Genomic DNA, 19,802 nt, shown 5'->3' with positions numbered 1-19,802 from the left:
CACAAATTAATCAATTATTCAATGAATCAATATATGTGAATGAGATAATGGAGCGAGACATGGAGAAAATAAACACGAAATGGTGAGAGAAATATACGGGTTATTTTTTGGGTAGGTTCCCACAAAACCCTTTTAACTTAATTGGAAAAATTAAAAAACAATAGAACCCTAAACCTCGAACTGCTTAGTCACTGATTAACCACCGCCTAGCATGTCAAGGCTGCCTAGGTGGCCGCCTAGCTCTTATCCGATTTTCCTTTACGTTTTGGCTTAAGCTGCATCGGTCTTTCACCGCCTAGCCTAGGTGCCGCCTATTTTTAGAACAATGTTCTTGTATGATTAGGCCAACTTTTAAATAGTTTTTTTTGGTGATTATATTTTTTGAGATGGCATACAACGTTCCACAAAAATGTAAGGAGATGGAGACATATGAATTGGTAGTATCCAGCTGTGTATTTTACAGTATATTATTATATACAATGTATAAGTTATAATGCATCTGCACTATACGTGACATATATAAGCTCCAAATAATTGAATCAGAAATCCTAAGTACCTAACTAATGTACACCTTATTCAACATAAAAAATATAAATATAATAATGTGTGTGTATATATTTATCTTTTTCCCCCAAAGATCGCACTGAAATTTTTTAATTTTCTCCAAATATGGTGCTATTTACTCATATGTTTTTATACACAAAATAAATTCTGTAATTTAAATAGGGGTATGCTATCTACACATCCCATTTTATTTCTCACACACCCCTTGATAATTTATGTCCGTTGATCTTCTTCAATTCATCTGATCCAATGGTCAAAAATTAAAAAAATGTGTGAAAAATAAAATGGGGTGTGTGGATATCACATCCCTTTAAATAACTACTTGGTTGAAAAATTAAAATGAATTAATATACTAATATTACCTGTTCCCGATGCAACAAAAGTTCCAAAACTCAGTTCATCTCAAATCCTCACTTTCCTTTTCCAAGCACACGTGTACTTGACGTTCACGATATTCGTTGACGTTTACCTTTGTGTTACTATTTACTTTCTACCAACCCTTTTGTTACTATTTACTTAACACCGACACGGTGCGTTTTACTTTTGAAGATTCTTCTGGAAGACTGAAAGCGAAACGCCGCCGTTGCGAGCCACTCACTCTACAACGTTCTAAAACGGTAAAATACAAACCCTGCACCCGCGCGCCGCCACAACTAACACCACTAACACCACCATGTTGGCGGCTCTACGATCTCGGTCACTCTCTCTCTCGTTTTCTTCTTCCTCGTCACTCCTTCAACAATGGAAGCTAGGGTTTCCGGCCGCGTACTCTACGTTCGCCGGCAAAGGCCTCCTCGACCTCCAAGAGGTCGAGAAGGTTCTCAGCGACGTTAAGGCAGACGACGTGAAGGTCATACCGGCGGGTAAGCACTGCGAGTGGGCGGATTTCATGGTCCTCGCTACCGGAAGATCCACGTGGCACGTCAAGAACATCGCTCAAGCCCTAATTTACAAGGCAGGTCCGAATTTCTTTCTAATTTCAATTCCTAATTTGTGTTTGGTTGCCGAGAATCGAAGGGAAACGGAAGAGAGTGAAACGCTGAGTCTTATTGCCTACTGACTAGAAAAAAGGAGTGACATATTATCATCTGTTTGGTTGCCTAGAAAATTTGAGTTTGAGTTTTCCTAGTTGACAGGGAAAAGGGTAATATGCAATTCTTTTGTTATTTAGATTGCTGCTTGATGTTAACTGGGCCTTATTGTCTTTTGTGTGTGTGTTTGAGCAGTCTAAGCAAAAGCAGCAAGGAGCTGAGCGGCTAGTGCTTCCCAGTGTGGAAGGGCAAGAGGGAGGGAAGTGGATTGTCATCGACTCTGGTATGTTCTGCTCTTTGTAGGATCTTCGTTTTTGGTTGTCGGAAAGTAGTTTTGATTACGTATTTACTCTTGTTATGGTATGATTGGTTTTTTGCATAAACCCGCCACAATATTCCTGGAAAACTGAAAGCAATTTCCAGTAGCCATACGAGGGCTCATAGTTTCCGTAGTGTGTATTTTGACTAAATTATTGAAGGGTAATGCTAGAGAGACCAACTATCTTGACCAAATTCTGTAAAACATATGACGTGGTTGTTGATGATTGGATTATTACTTAACTGTTGATTAATGTGCTTATTTCTTATTGGTGACACATCCCATGAAATTTTACAAATGGTAGTAGAACGTATGAATCTTGTACTTCTGCACAACGTTTGCCATTACATGCCTCATTGATATTGTTAGTTCCTTTCTCTTTGGGTTTTAATACTTGGTTTCTTTATTTATTTAGGCAAAGTGATAGTTCATGCTCTTGATGAGAACGCTAGAGCTTACTACAATTTGGAGGCTCTTTGGACCTCGAAGAAGTCGGAAAAAGAAACATTGGAGGTGAATTGCAGTACATACTTTGAATCACATTACTTCGTTATGCTACCCAACCAATGGGCGCTACTAGAATATTATCAATGTTTTTGAGAGATCAGATCACCTAAGCACTTTTTCACTAGGTTTAAGCCGTCGTTAATCTAACCAAATATCTCAATCAGCTTTACAGGTACATAAGCCATACAGTAACTTAAATTTATCTTAGAGCAAGTTTGACTTATGGAAAAGTGATTTTGGTTGGTTGAAACTTGCATGATGGTTCTTATACTAATTTTTGTGGTAATTTAGGTTATCAATTTTTCAGAAGGTCTTGTATCAAAAATGAAAAGAAAGAAAAAGAAATTCTCGTGTCATTCTAGTTATCAGTGTCCTGAAATCAGTTGACATAAATAGATTATTTCTACATATTTACAAGTCAATTAGTTTCTTAGGGTCTTCTGATCTTGCAAAACTAGAAGTAAAGGTCCGATATGCCTGGCTGAAGCTAGTGCTCGTCGTGGACTTTAGAGGAATACTGTTGTCCAGCCATGTTAAAATTCTGCTAGTTTATTGATATTTTGTTTATTGTTCAGTTAACATTACTGAATTGGTAACCTATGTCCTTACTCTCACGTAGATGCAAAGTTATTGCGTGCATAATTCCTCTTAATTTCTTGTTTTTTGATTTGTTTAGGATTTGGATAAGGCTTTTGTGAAGATTCGTCCGAAGAACAACTCCAAGAGGAAACCAACAACGAAACGGGCATAATCATCGATTTTCAGATGTATAAGAACCCTTGCCAATTTATCTTTAACATCATCAAGCTCCATGCTTCTTCTAAATGTACATTCTGGTTGCTTATCTAGTTGAAATTTTCGTGGTGTAAGACTTAGACATTTACACTGAAGACATCATCTCTGACTTTTAATAGGGCATCGGGTGGGTTGGGATTGAGCTTCAACCCGTGGCAAAAACCTGCTTTAGATCTTGTATCGAGTTTTAATACAAGCGATATTAATGCTGAGATTGCTCTTGGATTGCCAAATTTCATAAATTTCTCTTTTTTTTCATTGATAACAACCCCAAACGAAAGTTTAATGTTCGAATATAACAACGACAGAAGTTCCAAAATTAGGTTGGATGGTGGCCAGTTCAGAAAAAACAACTTACATGACACAGTTATACTATCACATAACATTTTGCGTCCGTGAAATTAAGTCCCCCTGATTTAGGGCCGTTCATGGATTAAATCCGGTCTACGTCCTTCAAAGCAAAGATCATGACCCAGACGTCTGTCGTTACACAACCAAAAGCCCAAACAACATTTGGGCCCAACAAACAGTTGCTACAGCCCAAGTGTTTTCATTATTGCTTTAGCAAGACATTATTTGTATTTCAAGTTAGGACGAATGTTTGATTTCGGATATTTCATGTTTAAGTTCTGGATATTTCATTTTCTTTGTTTAAGTTCTGAATGTTTAAACCCTAAAACGTTTACGACATGCATGATCATTAAACTGATATATTTTTCAACATTGCATGCCAACCATGACCATAGAGACAGAACCAGCCATCTCATTCATGCTAACCATCTCATCACTTACAATATTGACTGGCTTGAGGAAGTCTGACTTCATCAACCTAAATCATAGAAGAATTACAAATTTAAAAGGGGTTTGCATGTGGAATACAACATATACCTCATAAAATTTGGACCAAGAAAAAAAAATGGATAAGCATATTGTGTTCAAATTTAAACAAGTTAAAAAAAAAAAAAAGTCTCGTCCCGTTGCACTCATAAATATTGTACTAAACAACAGACGGAACATGGGTATTTTAGTCATTTTAATCTTTTGGTTACGTTCCTTCCATGCGCTACCGTTGAACGAAACAACTGTCACGTTCTATCCTGCACGTACCAAACATAACACAGAACATCTGTTCCTTTATATTTCGTTCTGTCCTGTCTACATACCAAACGGTACCTCAAAGCAAAGATCATGACCTAGACGTATGTCGTTATGCTACCAAAAGCCCAAACGACATTTGGGCCCAACAAACAGTTGCTACAGCCCAGGTGATTTACCGCATGGAAAATACCAATTTCTTCGCTTAATTATCCGCGTTCCATTTTCCGCTATTTTCCGCGTTCAACCTCAATATTACCATCCTGCCCCTCCCCCTCATCATTGTCATATATGGCTTCATGGTAATTAAATGCAAAAGCAGCCCCACTCGTCAATCCCAGCAGCCACTTCGTAAGAAACAGCTCAAGCTTTGTTTCCCTCGCCACTGTCGGAGTTCCCAAAGCACTTCAACGCAGAGCACAACCTCACCAAAACGCCTTCGTTTTATAAAAGCTGATCGCCAATTCCTCGCATTTCGAGCTTCTCATTTCTCCCTTTGCATTTTTCAATTCTCCAGAGCTCCCATGGCTTCGGTATCTGCATCAAACGTCGTCGCTTTAAAATCCGCCGTTAAATTCGGCGCTACCACAGACGGCAGGGCCTGCCAGTTCAAGCAATGGGCTCCGATTGGTGGCGCAACCGTATGGGGTCGGAGCATTGGGCTTCAGTATAGATCCAAGCGCTCCTCCATTTCCCCAGGTAATTCGAATTCCAATTAGTCATCGAAACGATTTGTTTAGTTTTGATTTAGGATGATTAGGGATTTAGAGAATGTAGAAATCAGAAAGTAGTTGGTAATGTTATGTAAGAATTTTGGAAATTGAAATGAAAACTATAATTTGATGGTGATGATGATGGCACGTGACAGGTTACGTGAGGGCACAGGTGGCGACGCTGGAGCAAGCGACCACCGGGGAGGCCAAAAGTGTGGAGGGTCCGGTGGTGGTGGTGACCGGAGCTTCTAGAGGCATCGGCAGAGCTATTGCTCTGTCTTTGGGCAAAGCTGGTTGCAGGGTTAGTTTTTTGTGTAATGTTCTTTGTTTCTGTATTCTGGGTTTTGGTTGTTGATGGCGAATTGATGATTGTGTGCGGACAGGTCCTTGTTAACTACGCTAGGTCGTCGAAGGAGGCCGAAGAGGTTTCCAAAGAGGTACAGTCAAATCATCCATGCAAATCATACGAATAAGTCTTGCTGACTTGAAAATTGGACTAAATTTGTGTGCTATGATTGTTGGGTTTATTTACTAGTGATAGAGCGATATTGAATGAGGGCTGTGTTCTTTCAGATTGAGGCATTCGGTGGACAAGCTATTACTTTTGGAGGGGATGTTTCGAAAGAAGAAGATGTTGAGGCGATGCTCAAAACTGTACGCAAATGTTCCTTCTTATGATTAATTGGGTTGTTTTGGCATGATTATGCTAGTTTGGTGATGTGGTTAATGATTTTGCATCTGCAGGCAGTTGATGCTTGGGGAACTGTTGATGTACTGATAAACAATGCAGGTTATTGCAAATTTCACCTGCTTTTTGTCTAATGTCCAATTTCAAACATGATCGTCATTCGTCCAACTTTTATACCATGGTTTCAGGAATTACCAGGGATGGTCTGTTGATGAGAATGAAATTAAAACAATGGCAGGAGGTCATTGATCTAAATCTTACCGGTGTATATCTATGTACCCAGGTATGTGTTTCGAATTTTCGTTTTTCATGGAAATGCTACTTGACTTCAATGTCGAACTGAGGAACTTCACTTTTTCAGGCAGCAGCCAAAATCATGATGAAGAAGAAGAAGGTGAATACCTTTCCTTTCAAAAGGAGTATCCCCGACCTTTTCATCTAATGTCTTATCCCAGTCAAATAATGCTTCTTGCAGGGAAGGATTATCAATATAGCATCTGTTGTTGGTCTAGTTGGAAATGTTGGACAAGCCAACTACAGTGCTGCAAAAGCAGGAGTAATTGGCCTGACCAAGACTGTTGCTAAGGAGTATTCAAGCAGACACATTAATGTGAGTATTCCAAGATTCTTCTATTTGTTCCACTAATCAGACACATCCGGAGATGGAATTAAATCCAGATGATGGATTGAGTCGTAAACAATGGATTTCCTTCAGGTTAATGCTGTTGCCCCGGGCTTTATCGCATCAGACATGACTGCCAAGCTAGGGGATGACATTGAGAAGAAAATTTTACAGACTATCCCATTAGGTGAGGCTGGGGAAACTCTAGTTATTCAAGTCAAGTATGTTTACAATAATAGCTTATAATAGTTTGCTAAATTTTTTTCATACTTGCTTTTGTTACAGCTAGGTATGGCCAACCCGAAGAAGTTGCTGGACTGGTGGAATTCTTGGCCCTTAGTCCTGCAGCCAGTTACATGACCGGACAGGTATAAAATACATATCAATTTTTGGAATAATTGTTGAACTCTTTGGACTTGAATCTTTCTGATGGTTACTTAAATGTGACTTATTATGGCCTGTGAAACGGGATGCAGTATGCTTCACCTATCTTGGACCTATGATAAATTTGACTTGGACTCAAGTTGGAATTTCATAGACGGTTTAACTATTAGTTTGAATGTGATGGAATCTAAATGTAATTGTTTTTTGGATAAGTTTAGCCTCGACAAAAGTTCTTTAGTTATCAAGTTACTGCATTTCTCTTCAAGATGATTTATTGAAGGGGATAAATGAAGGAGATTTTTAGATCATTGGAATGGAAGTGTATCACATTTTGGACAAGTGAACCCAGATGGATCACAAGGGCAGTAGTGCCTATTGTGGTGACTATGTTGCAATTAAGGAGCTTTTCTGTAGAAGTTCATCGGTAGCCCAAAACTGTTGTGTTAGAAACCTTTCTTGCAATTTATTTATCGATGCTTATTGTAATTAGCGAAGGTCGTGTCTTTACCTTGACCTTCCTGGCCTTTATACAATTATCATTTGACAACAATCTGCTTCTCTAATTTGCACCAGTGACCATAACACGCCTTTCTTGCAGGTGCTCACCATTGATGGAGGGATGGTCATGTAGGTTTTCCATATTGCCGGCCTCAGAGAAAAGTATTAGAACCTTTGAGCTTCAGAGTTCCTACTATGAGATGGAATCAGCAGATTCTACCATGACGGTAAAAGTTTATGTGAAAGCTCATCAAATTACAGGTCTTTCTCTTTAAGTTAGTTCTACAACAAATTTTACTGCAAGTTTTGATAGAATTTCAATTTTAGCTTGTTACTAAAAAGAACTCTGTACGATGACATGTTTGTGGAATGTGTACCAACTTGTACACTCTGAAAATATCTCTTTAAGTGGGGACACGTGATGACGCCTTTTTAGTTTGGATGTCAATTTTAACGAAGTTGGTAAAAAAGATAATTATTTCTCGTTGTTCCAAGTTCAGGGATTAATACTCACATATTTTTAGTTCAAAGATCAAAACGCCAATTGAGTTAAAGTTTAAAAGACTATTGTCCTAATTTTTTCGAATATCTAATTAGTGGTCAAGTTTAAATTTGCCCAATTTAGTAAACAATTTTACCAATTTCCGTGTAGAACCAAACATCAATAACTGTTAACAAGATATTATACAAGCCAGGAGAACCAATCTTGTCAGATTCAGCAAAAGGACGAAAATGAAAATTCAAGGAGTAAAACATAAGGACAAAAGTAATATTTAATCCACATGAAATGATTTTGCGTTGGACTCGAATTGTTCAACTTTCATGGACCACTTAATTACGAGTTTGAATTGTGCAATGGATGCGTCAGGAACATTTTCGGATCACCAATACAATGCTAGAATATACTAATTGAAGTAAATTATGGACCATCTTAGTTTTGCGAATGATTTATACGAAATGAGTTTATCGTTGCTATAGCATCCGGGTCAATAATATCTTGTTATACGTAAGGATTTTCTTCATATAGCATGATATAACTAGACCGAGATAACACATGGCGGTGAATTTATTTCATACAAATTTCTCTTCTTTACAGCTAAGCAATGTTTAAAATATCCACGAAACTGTCAATATTTCTAGCGAAAACCCGAAAATCAATGATCGATATGGAAATGAGGTGAAATGCAAACTTTACCTTCTATTGAAGAGATGTTGAAAATTAATAAATATCAACGATATTTACCAATTTACCATAGAAACTTTGCTAGAACATATTGCAGATTTCGAATTTTTTAATTTGTTTTGAAAGAAATTTTTCTCTAACTTCGACTAAATTTGAATGAGTTAATATACCCATCGAAAACAACTGATATCGAATATCCATCGATATTTACATAAATTTGTACATTCATATTTCTGATATTTTAAACACTGCTCTTAAGCGAACAATTTTTTTTTTGAACAAACGATATTATCTACACTACGGGCGAGGAGTGGACTTAGCCTCACAATGAGTTAGCAATAATGTAGTTCAAATTCGCCTTTAACGAGAATTAAAACTAAGACATTTCACTTACAAGTAAATAACAATATTACTAGACTGTAATAAGTGGTTCTTAAGCACGAACGGAGCCAGCTTAGGCTCAAAGGTGGCGGATGCCCCCACTCATTTTTGTGTGTGAAAAAAAAAATACTCTTTCAGTTGTTTGTGGCATTAGTATTAACACTTTCATGCGCTATTTTTATTGTTGAAAGAGCATTTTCGGCCATAAAATTTATAAAGATCGATAGTGAAATTGTATGAGAGACTAATGGATAAATGATAACATGGTTATTTTGTAGAGAGAGATGTTTGATGGTATTGGTAATGAGGTTGTCATGCAACGCTTTCAATACATAAACACACATCGATGGATATTGTGATATGTTGTATGAAAAATCTTATCAACTAATATATAAGTGTTTTGTTTAGTATATTCTTGAACTTTTTAATTTGTGATTTTGTTGTTTAAAGGTGCCCCCATCCATGCAGATTTATGGCTTCGTCCTTGTTCTTAAGCCAGCTATTGAATCAAGGGTTTATGTAGACTAACTCTATATACAAAGGAATAATTGTTTAATTTTTTGCTTGGAAGCATAAAAGATAAGAATATTACGTGTTAGGATTCCAAAAATTGAGATCCGAATATGCGACCGCCGTCGAAAGGGATGGTAGCAATTAGCAAAGCTTATGAAACACAAATGCCTATTAAACTTTGATTTGTTAACTTTCATGTTTCAACACCCATATTATTATTATTATTATTACTATTATTATTATTGTTATTATTACTTGAGAGACTCAACAACCGTATGACTTGTGATTTGTGGCTACCAATAATTACCCAAAAAGAAGAAAGTGAACTACCGTGTTAAACACACAACAAACATGATTAAGTTCATGATTAGCTCAAATGACAAGGAATGAATAGATGAGTTATAATTAAGTTAGAGTTTCGATTTTATTGAATTTGTTAAAAGATATTTAAATTTGAGTTAGGTTAAGAGTTCAACCTCCTTCTACGTACATGAAAGAGATTTTGACAAACAACGAACGTTTGGATTGATATATTACATTTAATCACGTTCAGTTGAGACTAAATGTCGCTAAAACATATTAAATTATGATTAGGATCGCTAAGGGTCCACCCACGAGGATTTCCTTCTACTTTTCATCCACCTCTCACTTAAAGCTATCTCACTCTTCTTCAAAAGCAGGTCACCTTAAATCCACTCTCTCTCTCTCTCTCTCTCTCGCTGTATATGATTAACCGAAGCTAAGACTCTTCCTCAACAGTTTTGGAGCCCAATAGTTTCAAGTTTCGACCTTTTATTTCTGCTTCTCTCTCTTACCTTGTTCCTGCAACTGGGTTTTGATTTCCATGTCGACCTCAGCACTTCCCACCCCAACACTCCCAACATTCTTCTCCATCTTTCTCCTCATCTACCTCTCTGCTTATTTCCTGCTTTTCCGAAACTGGGGCCCAAAACACCGACCAGAAGCTTCAAGCTGCCTAATCTCTTTATCCCACGGCTCCGCGGCTGCCGCCATGGCCGCCCACGCAATCCTCCGCAGCCACAAAGCCACCACCTTCGCCTCCCCCAACACCGACACCCAAAACACCGTGCTCGAGTTCAGCATCGCCTACTTCTCCCTCGACCTCCTCCACTACCTCCTCTTCTTCCCCAACGACGTCATCTTCATCCTCCACCACCTCGCCACCCTCTACGTCTTCACCACCTGCCGTTACGCCGTCCGCCACGGGGCCCACGCCATCCTCGTTCTCCTCCTCCTTGCTGAGATCACGAGCGGCTGCCAGAACGCCTGGACCCTTGCCGGGTTTCGGAGGGCCGGTTCGCCTGCCGCCGCCAAATTGTACGACTTTTTGTCCCCTAAATTCTATGCTTTTTACAGTGTGTTTAGAGGGATCCTGGGGCCGGTGTTCATGTTCAAGATGGGGGCGTTCTATGTGAGTGGGGCGGCTGACCCCGTCATCCCCAGATGGGCATGGGCTTCTTGGATGGTGGTGATTTCAATTGCCATTTGTCTTAGTATTTTGTGGGTTCTGAATCTTTGGATCGATTGGTACAAAAACAAAGTGCAGAAGAAAAAGAGGTAGAAAAATATCTATTTTTTATTTTTTTTTATTTTTTAATGAATTGGCTGTAATTTGCTAATTGCATGTATAATACAAATATATAAGTTTAATATTTCCAATACAAATATTTAGGTTTCACATAAGTAATAAGCCAAAGAACTTTCCAAGCCCTTAGAACCGGTATCTCAAACCAATCATACTATAATACTTTGAAATTTCCTATAAGACAACGGATGATTAGCTTAAAACAGCATCAACGGCAGTATCCCTGTTACATTAGACAGGCTGGTCTGCAATTATTGTTTGTCGTTTGTGGAGAAGGATCCAAACTTCCTATCAGGGTCTCACATCGATTCTTAAAGTCTATGCCACATGAGTTCGATTTTTTTTTTTTTTGGGGGGGGGGGGGTCCTATCACAATGAGTCCGACTAATATTTGCATGAATTGCACCATAAATTTATCACCATCAGTCACTACAAAGCATATAAATGATGTTGCAATCGACCCTAGCCTGTGGAGTTTCTTTGAAACTTACTGTGAATTGAATACATTGCAACTAATTATAACTTAACTCCGATGTTTATATGCTTATAATCGAAGCATTCGTTGTGTCGGGCTTACCATAGTAGTCAAGCTCGACGAAAGTACCTCCTCCTTCTCCCTTAGCCAGTCTTCCCGGATTGACACAAATGCATTTTAACTGCTCTTTATCTTCACCTCTCTCACCAAGGGACAGTACCTGTACTCAAAGAGTAAAATCCCCGTTAACTTCTCTAGGTAAACATCTCAAAGTCGCAGAATGTAACACCCAATCTCTATTGGAGCGACGTGCACATTTCTGTGCGATTTATTGGAATTGCTTTGACATTGAAATTGGAATAACCATTTACCTTCACAAAATACTTCACGTCTGAGGGTAGGATGAGAATATTTGGGATCAATGGGATGTTTAGAGCTTGAGGAGCAAGTGAAAAATCCAGTGGAATGTCTTCTGCTGGTGGATACAGAGGATAAAAGCTGTCCGAAAAATTGCAAAATATGTTTATAATTTAGATTGCAGAGCTCTTTCGAACCATATAGACCTTAAGAACTTCTAAGAAATTAGAGCGTGCCTGCGTTGGCTAATTATATGGTTTGCAAGTCTACTCAAGCGGTCACTGGGTTTTCCATCCTTTGGAACACGCGAGATCTCCTCTGCACTAAGGTGTTTGAGAACATCCACAGAGCAGCAACCTATCTTGACCTGAAACCAGAATGTGGTGGATGAAAATTTGTCTACATCTTATCATTTGGATTCTCATCATGCCAACTAGAGCAAGGAATGAAAGATTTGTGACGTAGATACATAAGATAAAAATGGTCATGGATAAAGCTCAATCAAGTTACTGTTCATTTGTTTTGCCAATCTATCTTTGTTGTCCAAGTGTGTCTACGAAATTGGAATCCAAGCTTTTAGATAATACAATTCTGGACTACCAAACTGATAATTCTAGTATCAACACTCATTTGAGCAAAGTTACAGAGGTGGTCAGAATTTCGGGCAAGCACTTGGTTACCTGATCTGCCTCGAAAAACCCTGGGTTTGTGAGACTGCTTATCTGATTAGGAGTGGTAAAATCACTTTAGTAAGCATAAACTGCAGAAATATTTTGGAATTTTGAATGACGAAAGCTCGAAATCTATAAACATGTACCTGATGCTTGAGATCAGGTGGGTGAATATCAAAGGCAGGCTGCGTAACAAAAACGGTAATGGGATCTTGACATTACATTCTCTTATCATCTCATTGAATCAGAAGCAAATTGAGCAGTATATAGTACATTTACTTGATTCAAAAGTAACATTACCTGAGGGAATATAAAATCATGGTTAGCATCCCGTATAGATGGTACAAGAACAACGCGCGCATGCGAACCCATGTATTCGACATGATCTTGCAACTGAAAGAATGATAAAAGGAAAAAAGGCATGAAAACCAACAGATGTGGATAGTTCTTTGGGATAACTACTACACAACGTTCTGAGTGGATACCCTTCTAAGAATCTCAGTTTGGAATATTTCATCAAAGCTCCTGTCAACGGTTCCTTTCTTAATTTCTGGATGTTCAGAATCAATAAATGGTCCTAGCTGCGGGAAAAAAAAAAATATTCTGTTTGTAAACAACATGAATGGTTCAAGCAGTGAAATCTTGTTTAAGAAAAATTCAGTTCAAGAAAAGTTCACCAATATAAGCAATTGAGGCAGCTTTTTGCTTGCATATGCTAGAAGCTCTCTCAGAGGCTCAAAAAATAAGTTGTCTGTTGTGGTAAAAGGGCCTGATGCGATGATCTGTTTAAATACAGAAATTAAATGTTACCAACACTGATGAAGAATTTTGCACCGAATTATGGAAAGTTCAATGTTTTCACAGAAATGATTAATAAGCCAATAATTTCCAGAGTTGCGTCTCATCGAGTAACATAGACTAAAACTTGCATACCACTGATAGCTCTGGTTGTTTACTGGAAAGTTCAGTTGGCAAAATCTCCTGATCCAAAGCCTGCTTTTTAGCAGGAGGCGAGTTTGCATCAGCAGCAACAGGTAGAGGGACTGAATCTACCAGTTTTGAAGCAATGAAGCAGTGTCCACTAGGATTGGTCCCTTCGACACCGATTATCTGCAGGAATGCAATCCTTCCATGTTAGATTTAGACTACACTACAGTATATCAAAATTTAAAAATCTGACCACGGTTCTATGTCTTTCATGTTCCAATTTCCATACCTGGCCTGGAAAGATTGAAAATTGGCTCAAATTTTGTAATTCCATACGAACACGTTGACCTCCAGAATGCTCTGCGCTGCCAAAGATTGAAAAGGAAAGATAAAAAGTTTATCTAAAGAAAAAAAATACGGATTACCAGAAGTCTCTCAGCTGTATACAGAAGTAAAACATACAGAGTTGTGCTTCACATTTAACAAGTCCCCTCCAAGAGAGTGTTACCTGAGGGAAGGCTAAGATCCTCAGATACAATTATTTAATAGCTAAACTTATTTAAGGAATGCTATCCTTGTAGGGATGTTAGTATACTGTTTCACATGAATTGTATAAAGGAGAGTGCAAGACTTCCTACCTGCTCTGCAACAAGGTGGATTTGTCATTCAAATGGCCCTCTCCGTCACAACAGACCATGCCAGCAGTAAATATAGTTTTCTGAAACAAAACAAGCTTACATCATAAACAGCCTCAAGATGACTTGGAGAAGATTGAGTTGCCAAAACACCTTCCCACCATCAGGGGAGGGGGAGGTACTATACCTGAGACGAAACTGTAGGGTCCTGCGGTTCCTCGTACTGCCGAGATGAAACTAATGCAGTTGCGTACTTTCTAATTCGGTTTTCAAGTGCGTTAAACTAAAACAGAAAAGGCTTATGTTAGTGGACAATGTATGTGTGTGTGGAGATTAAGATCACCATACTATAATAAGTTTCACTTACCCTATCTTCAATCCTATCATACATAAACCTACAACCTATTTCAGGTCCTGAACCATGGACTACAAAAGAACAGCGCTTTCCAGGCTTAACCTTCCTGATAATTTCATCATCCTCATCATTCTCATTATCATGTTCCTTCTCCCCGTTCTCTATAGTTGGCTTATTATCAATGCTGAATTTCACAACAAACTTGTATGTTCGTTGCCCAAAAGGAGTTACAAGTCTTGATGGTTTTCCAGAAGAAGGAACGTTCCCAATTGTTTGTGGCGTTGAGTCAGACGGCTCTGAGTAACGGTTCTGGGATTCGGATGGTGGAGTGCCAGGAACCTCTTCCTTTATATCTACATCCTCATCATTCAGAATCCTGCACGCAATTTGTCCAATACTGAACCTCAGAAACTAGAATCACACTAATCCCATATCCACAAAAATTCATGCCACCAAAAACAAATTACACATATAAAAAGGGAAAGTGAAAAAAGTGTATATATATATATATATATATATATATATATATATATTGTGCTCACATGTCCACATCTCTGCTTGAGTAGATATGCAGATTGGGCTCCTGTTCTTCAATGGCTACTTTCTTCTGCTCCTGCAAATACCCTAAAAACCCATCCATTTCCACATCACGTACCACCGTTCCATTCATTTGCCTGCCCAAAATAACATTTTATCCGATTATATTTGGCAACACATACAACTTATTCACCAAAAAAAAATTTACTAACACAAATCTATGTACAAAATTAATCCCTTTATCCGGCGACCATAACAAAAATATATTATACAAAAAATAAGCTATTTAAAGCTAAAAGCTATCCTCAGATACAAAACTGAATCATTCCAAACGGTTTAGTAAAAATCGTAAATTGGAGAAAATTGGGAGAGAGATGAACCTATTTAGGTAGTAAATTTCCCAGCTCGTAACGAGATCAGAAGGCGAAAGATTGAAATTTATGCAGAATGTAGCACCTAATCAACAATTGAGGAATCAATATACACTCTTCTGTAAAATTAGGTATTGAATTCAATTGGAAACAAAAAAGCGAAAGATCTTACATTTTTTGAGGATTTCCTTCTCGTCGTCGAAAGTGAAGCCGCTCCGGTGGAACTCATCTTTGATTTGGTCTTCCATGTGGCGCGTTCTGGTTCTCTCTCTCTCTCTCTAGGGTTTCAGAAGCTGCAACTCGGAGAGTTACAGAGAAATGGCGGGAAGATTGAGATTTTTGGTGGGTAGACTGTTGAGAAATTTACTATAATACCCCTTTTATTGTGGATTCTAACGCTTCAAGACTGCAAACGACCTGTCGTATATGTTTTAGACGAATTTCTTCTTCCTTGCAATTCGGGGCAAAAAGCCCAAAAATATGACTAACACATTGGCAATAGTAAGCCCAACTATATTGACCTACTCTAGTTGAATAAACATTTATCTCTTCCTAGAGTAACGCTACACTTATCATTTATTTGTATCAGTATTTGAATCATCTCTCCAACAAAGGTAGGGTCCACCAACACATATGGATCTCATCGTATCTATTGGAGAGATGATACAAATAGATGGCAAAAATACATTTATCTTCTATAATACATGCATTAATTACAGAGATGATTCAACTTTAATTGTATATAAGAGAGGAATAAATCGTTTTCTTTTTCTTTATAGTTGTTTCCTCAATCATCTCTATTTGCTGAAGAATTTTTTAATTTTTTCAATTCAAATAAAAAAAATTATTTAAAAAGATAATCATGAATTTGAAATAAAAACCGCACAAACAACTAAAAACCTTACATCACTAAATATAACATGATTATACAAATAGACGGTAAGTGCAACATTACTCATTATAAAAATATAATTTCCCACCGTAATTAGCGTAGGATTCCTACCAAAATAGGGATTTATGTAACAGCTGACCCAAATTAATGCAAGAGTCATATTTCTACACATAACTTCTCCTGCTGATTTTTCTGCAATGCTTGCAGATCAAGTAATCTAATCCCTTTTCTTTTATATTAGCATTGTGTTTACATAAATGATTAGTGTGCAAGAACTCTAATCAAAGAGGAGGTCGCTCTTGTCTCAAATCCCATCGTGACCGTCGGAGGGTACCAGAAGTCAATTAATCTAGAAACGCCGAAGGGTTTGCCTTGATGGTCAAGCAGCAGCGATCATATCTAAGTTTGAGCTTTGAATATGAGGAGAGATGAATGTTTGTTGCATGTAAAACTGGCAATTTAAGAGAAGAATGTGTAGGTTTTCGATTGCAAGATGATACTCCGTAGGGCACCGATGGGTGCTAGAATCATCAAGGTAGCTCCCAGTATAATGCAGGTCTGAAATGAATGAAGTCAGCGTTATGAATGAGCCTGAAGAACAAGTTATCGAAGCAAAAAAGCGCAACGTACCCAGTTTATGCACCAAGATAGACTGAAACGTCTCGGTTTGTAGATGGCGAGCCACATGATGCAGGGAAGCTGCAAATGAAGAACAGCAGCGGAAAGTTAAGCTCTATTTGACATGTTATCAAAGGGTTACTGCAAATTCGCAAACTTGAGAAAGAATAAAGGGTATCCGTGTGTGTGTGTTTATGTAGGGCAAAGGAGAGCAACGAATCCTTTAATTTTCTTACGAAGTATGTGGTTGGGGCGAAAGCAAATCCTCCAAAGAATCCGAGAAGGCCACCAAAGAAAGGGATGGCCATACCAATGACCATGGTAATTGCTGCCAAATTAAGAACATATTATATGGCATGTACTGATATATTAGCATGCAAATCAGGAAAACACTCTGCAGTAGTGATGAGAATTGTAAGCTAACTCAATTCACGTACCAACATATATCGTGCGAGTAATAAAGCGAAGGGTGAAAGAAGGCGGGAAGTTCATTTTCTTGACCAGAAAAGTTTCAACCATGTCAAAAACTCCCATCGCGAAAACTTGGTAGCTTCCAATGACATGGATCACAACAAACATGTTAGCTGCTGCAATTAGCCAGACAGGTTTTTCGAGTGAGATGAGGATGTTGTCTTCAACAGAGTTTCCGTAAATATAGTAGCCAACAAAACAAACAGGGAAGTAGCACAAAGCCACCACAATGTATGCCACAACAACTCCTTTCCACATTGGTCCCTTGGAAGGCTTCTCGGGTGTGGAAGGAATCGTTGCTTGGATCTCCAAAACGACATTGTGGCCAGCGTAGGCAAATGCTATGTCTCCCAACCCACTAAAGAAGTTGAAGACAGCTCCGACATTGGATTTAGCTTTGTAGCTGTAGTCCACGTTCGGTACCTTCCCCTTGTGAATAGCAGCTCCCCACGCAATCGTTGAGTAACTGCATATGATCACAAATTAACAAGATCCAACACAAGAATGGTAAGAAATCAGATCACAAAAAAAAGTTTCCCTAAACATTAATCACGGCCAAATGATCGTCTGCATTAGCGTTTGAATTAACCTACATACATACGAACAGGCAAAACACCGTCCGCATCATTTTGGATCTAAAATTTTGGGAATTTGGTTTGTAATTGCATTACTTGGGAATCAAGAAATTTCTAGAATTTACGATACTAACTGAACGATCTAATTAATTACCTCAAGGACATGACTGCGGCAGCAAGCGAGATACCAGAGACGGAGTTTAAGTTGGGGAGATGGGAGAGAACAAAGTGGGCAGAAGCAAAAATCAAAATCCATAAGGTGAGTTTGATGTCTTTGCAGCTAGGGCAAATCACATCATGGACCTTCTTCAATGACTTTCCTCCTGTGACCATATAGACAATATTGACACCAACTTCCACAATTAGCTGTTGGGGCACAACGACCCAGAGCCCCAGCTTCTCTCCAAAGGCATGCTGTCCCAGCTCGTGGTACCGATCGAACCGCTTCCCCGGCACCATTTCATGCATCTCAACCATTTGCCATAGTGTGTATAGGGTGATGATCCATGACAGAAGCACGACAGCAATGCCAGGACCCCTGTTTAATTTTGTTAGGAATCAACATTCGGTTTCAAATTGACAGATAGAGATCATACACAAAAAATTGTAAGTCTGTAACATTCAATTTGGAATGCAGATGGCTAAACGAGGAGTGCCAAAATCGCTACCCTCTTATAACGGGTGTTAATTCCAAGATTTTTACTCAGATTATAGGAATGAAAGTCATGAAACAAAACAAAGGGACCAAGGGTGGTGTAGTAATGATCACACTCTTGTTTTCTCCTTTCGCACTCATTTCCTTGTTTCTACCCCTTGATTTTCCTCTAATTTATTCAGTCTGAAGGTTAGAGGGAAAAAAAGGACGAGTGCAAAGGGAGGAAAAGAGGATTCATAAAGAACTCCCCGTGAAACGAAGATATAAACATATACATACCATCCAAGCTCGGCCATGGCATAGGGAAGGCTAAGGACACCAGCCCCAACCATGGCAGTGACATTGTGGAAAGCTGAGTACCACCATTTGGCATTCCTAGCAGAAGTGACCGGAAGCCAATCGTCAATCTGCTTCTGCCTCGCCTCTTCAGCTTCCTTCGACGATTGTTTCATTCTCTCTCTCTCTCTCTCTCTCACGGATTGAACTCAGCAATGGCAGAAGAAAGGGACGACGATGATAGTATAACTTACACAAAGCCAAGACCTTTGTTTATATACTGGTCAGGAGAAATGCAAGATTGCCAAAGATAGCAAAAGCGTTCTCCAAGTTAGGAAAAGGAAAGCCGCCCGCTTAGGGGGGGGAGTCTTTGCGCTGTACGAGTGTTTGGAGAATTACCACCAAGCCCCTATTTTCTCACTCTTGAAAACTTGGCTTATCTGTAACCTCCAGAGGGTCCAACTGTAAAATTACCTGTAAAAACCAACCCAAGTCCCTCCCCAGTCTAACGGTCTCCAAGTTCCTGTGGGGATTTGACCTCTGACACCCTTCAAACATGGTTCAACGGGGACTCACGTCCTTCTCTTTAAGACAGGCTCCCACATTTCTCTCTTAAGGGCTTCCCCCATCCACAAGCTTATCAGTTTCATTGTTTGGTTATCTTCTCTCTTTTTATTTATTTATTGTTATCATGATATTTTTTTTTCGGGTAGGTTGAATCAATGATCTATCAGAATCCGAAGCAATAACTTATCGTAATCTTAACCCCTTTTTCGTTTATATTTGGGAGTTGGGACATAACTTCTGTCCACGTGTCGTGTCGAGAGCGGACGTTAAGGTTCACATTGACATTGCATCCTCTCCTAGTAATTTAGAAGTTTGGGTAACTGAAAAATGGAAAAATGAGAAGGAAATTGAATACTGCACGAAATTTCTTCTGGCAGAATATGTTACAAGAGGATAAAAAAAGTTGGCCATCTCAAATGGCACATGACTTGCTTGTTGCCATTTCTTGTCAAAACTTTCCCTACCAAGCTTTTTACGTGCATGATTTTCCAGATTGTTAGGACCGGAAAACCAAGCATTTC

At 38.7% G+C, this 19,802-nt stretch overlaps 5 protein-coding genes across 6 annotated transcripts; 3 read left to right on the top strand and 2 right to left on the bottom strand.

The window, feature by feature from the left end:
• Positions 1-1,107: 1,107 nt before the first annotated feature.
• LOC103425521 (protein Iojap-related, mitochondrial-like) lies at positions 1,108-3,449 on the top strand. The gene is made up of 4 exons (XM_029096305.2): positions 1,108-1,519; positions 1,791-1,878; positions 2,330-2,427; positions 3,098-3,449. The coding sequence occupies exons 1-4, from the start codon at positions 1,238-1,240 to the stop codon at positions 3,170-3,172; spliced, it is 543 nt and encodes a 180-aa protein (XP_028952138.2). The 5' UTR covers positions 1,108-1,237; the 3' UTR covers positions 3,173-3,449.
• A 1,179-nt stretch (positions 3,450-4,628) lies between these two features.
• On the top strand, positions 4,629-7,633 carry LOC103403122 (3-oxoacyl-[acyl-carrier-protein] reductase 4-like). Its single transcript, XM_029096002.2, has 11 exons — positions 4,629-5,010; positions 5,180-5,325; positions 5,408-5,461; positions 5,598-5,678; positions 5,769-5,814; positions 5,901-5,995; positions 6,074-6,106; positions 6,188-6,322; positions 6,428-6,521; positions 6,620-6,702; positions 7,317-7,633. Exons 1-11 carry the CDS (start codon positions 4,836-4,838, stop codon positions 7,347-7,349), a joined length of 975 nt encoding a protein of 324 aa, XP_028951835.2. The 5' UTR covers positions 4,629-4,835; the 3' UTR covers positions 7,350-7,633.
• Positions 7,634-9,988: 2,355 nt separating this feature from the next.
• LOC103403123 (TLC domain-containing protein At5g14285-like) lies at positions 9,989-10,966 on the top strand. Its single transcript, XM_008341946.4, has one exon. The coding sequence runs from the start codon at positions 10,138-10,140 to the stop codon at positions 10,873-10,875; it is 738 nt and encodes a 245-aa protein (XP_008340168.3). The 5' UTR covers positions 9,989-10,137; the 3' UTR covers positions 10,876-10,966.
• Positions 10,967-11,289: 323 nt separating this feature from the next.
• LOC103403125 (uncharacterized) lies at positions 11,290-15,596 on the bottom strand. 2 transcript variants are annotated; one of them, XM_017323498.3, is made up of 16 exons: positions 15,400-15,596; positions 15,237-15,312; positions 14,862-14,993; positions 14,332-14,695; positions 14,152-14,247; positions 13,968-14,047; positions 13,619-13,694; positions 13,336-13,512; positions 13,080-13,184; positions 12,888-12,983; positions 12,703-12,795; positions 12,549-12,587; positions 12,412-12,453; positions 11,968-12,098; positions 11,746-11,872; positions 11,290-11,594 (listed from the first exon to the last, which is right to left on the bottom strand). In XM_017323498.3, the coding sequence occupies exons 1-16, from the start codon at positions 15,473-15,475 to the stop codon at positions 11,436-11,438; spliced, it is 1,869 nt and encodes a 622-aa protein (XP_017178987.3). In that variant the 5' UTR covers positions 15,476-15,596; the 3' UTR covers positions 11,290-11,435. The 2 variants fall into 2 exon arrangements, with proteins under 2 accessions (XP_017178987.3, XP_070671181.1); XM_070815080.1 differs by lacking the exons at positions 12,412-12,453; positions 12,549-12,587.
• Positions 15,597-16,160: 564 nt separating this feature from the next.
• Positions 16,161-19,010, bottom strand: LOC103403126 (lysine histidine transporter 2-like). Its single transcript, XM_008341948.3, has 6 exons — positions 18,718-19,010; positions 17,938-18,321; positions 17,175-17,674; positions 16,974-17,065; positions 16,750-16,818; positions 16,161-16,677 (listed from the first exon to the last, which is right to left on the bottom strand). The coding sequence occupies exons 1-6, from the start codon at positions 18,888-18,890 to the stop codon at positions 16,579-16,581; spliced, it is 1,317 nt and encodes a 438-aa protein (XP_008340170.3). The 5' UTR covers positions 18,891-19,010; the 3' UTR covers positions 16,161-16,578.
• Positions 19,011-19,802: the final 792 nt, after the last annotated feature.

The sequence above is a fragment of the Malus domestica genome, chromosome 16, assembly GCF_042453785.1.
Source record: "Malus domestica chromosome 16, GDT2T_hap1".
NCBI classification, from domain to species: Eukaryota; Viridiplantae; Streptophyta; class Magnoliopsida; order Rosales; family Rosaceae; genus Malus; species Malus domestica.
This window is presented reverse-complemented; position numbering and strand designations above follow the sequence as displayed.

Coding starts and splice junctions, on each gene's coding strand:
- LOC103403125 (XM_017323498.3), bottom strand. CDS start 15,475: ATGGAAGACCAAATCAAAGATGAGTTCCACCGGAGCGGCTTCACTTTC. Junction 13,513..13,618: donor TTTCAATCTTTCCAGGCCAG/GTATGGAAATTG, acceptor GCATTCCTGCAG/ATAATCGGTGTCGAAGGGAC. Junction 11,873..11,967: donor CATATAATTAGCCAACGCAG/GCACGCTCTAAT, acceptor TTTTTCGGACAG/CTTTTATCCTCTGTATCCAC.
- LOC103425521 (XM_029096305.2), top strand. CDS start 1,238: ATGTTGGCGGCTCTACGATCTCGGTCACTCTCTCTCTCGTTTTCTTCT. Junction 1,520..1,790: donor CTCAAGCCCTAATTTACAAG/GCAGGTCCGAAT, acceptor GTGTTTGAGCAG/TCTAAGCAAAAGCAGCAAGG. Junction 2,428..3,097: donor CGGAAAAAGAAACATTGGAG/GTGAATTGCAGT, acceptor TGATTTGTTTAG/GATTTGGATAAGGCTTTTGT.
- LOC103403122 (XM_029096002.2), top strand. CDS start 4,836: ATGGCTTCGGTATCTGCATCAAACGTCGTCGCTTTAAAATCCGCCGTT. Junction 5,462..5,597: donor CCGAAGAGGTTTCCAAAGAG/GTACAGTCAAAT, acceptor GTGTTCTTTCAG/ATTGAGGCATTCGGTGGACA. Junction 5,815..5,900: donor TGTACTGATAAACAATGCAG/GTTATTGCAAAT, acceptor CCATGGTTTCAG/GAATTACCAGGGATGGTCTG.
- LOC103403123 (XM_008341946.4), top strand. CDS start 10,138: ATGTCGACCTCAGCACTTCCCACCCCAACACTCCCAACATTCTTCTCC.
- LOC103403126 (XM_008341948.3), bottom strand. CDS start 18,890: ATGAAACAATCGTCGAAGGAAGCTGAAGAGGCGAGGCAGAAGCAGATT. Junction 17,675..17,937: donor GCCGCAGTCATGTCCTTGAG/GTAATTAATTAG, acceptor GATCATATGCAG/TTACTCAACGATTGCGTGGG. Junction 16,819..16,973: donor TCGCCCCAACCACATACTTC/GTAAGAAAATTA, acceptor CTTCATTTGCAG/CTTCCCTGCATCATGTGGCT.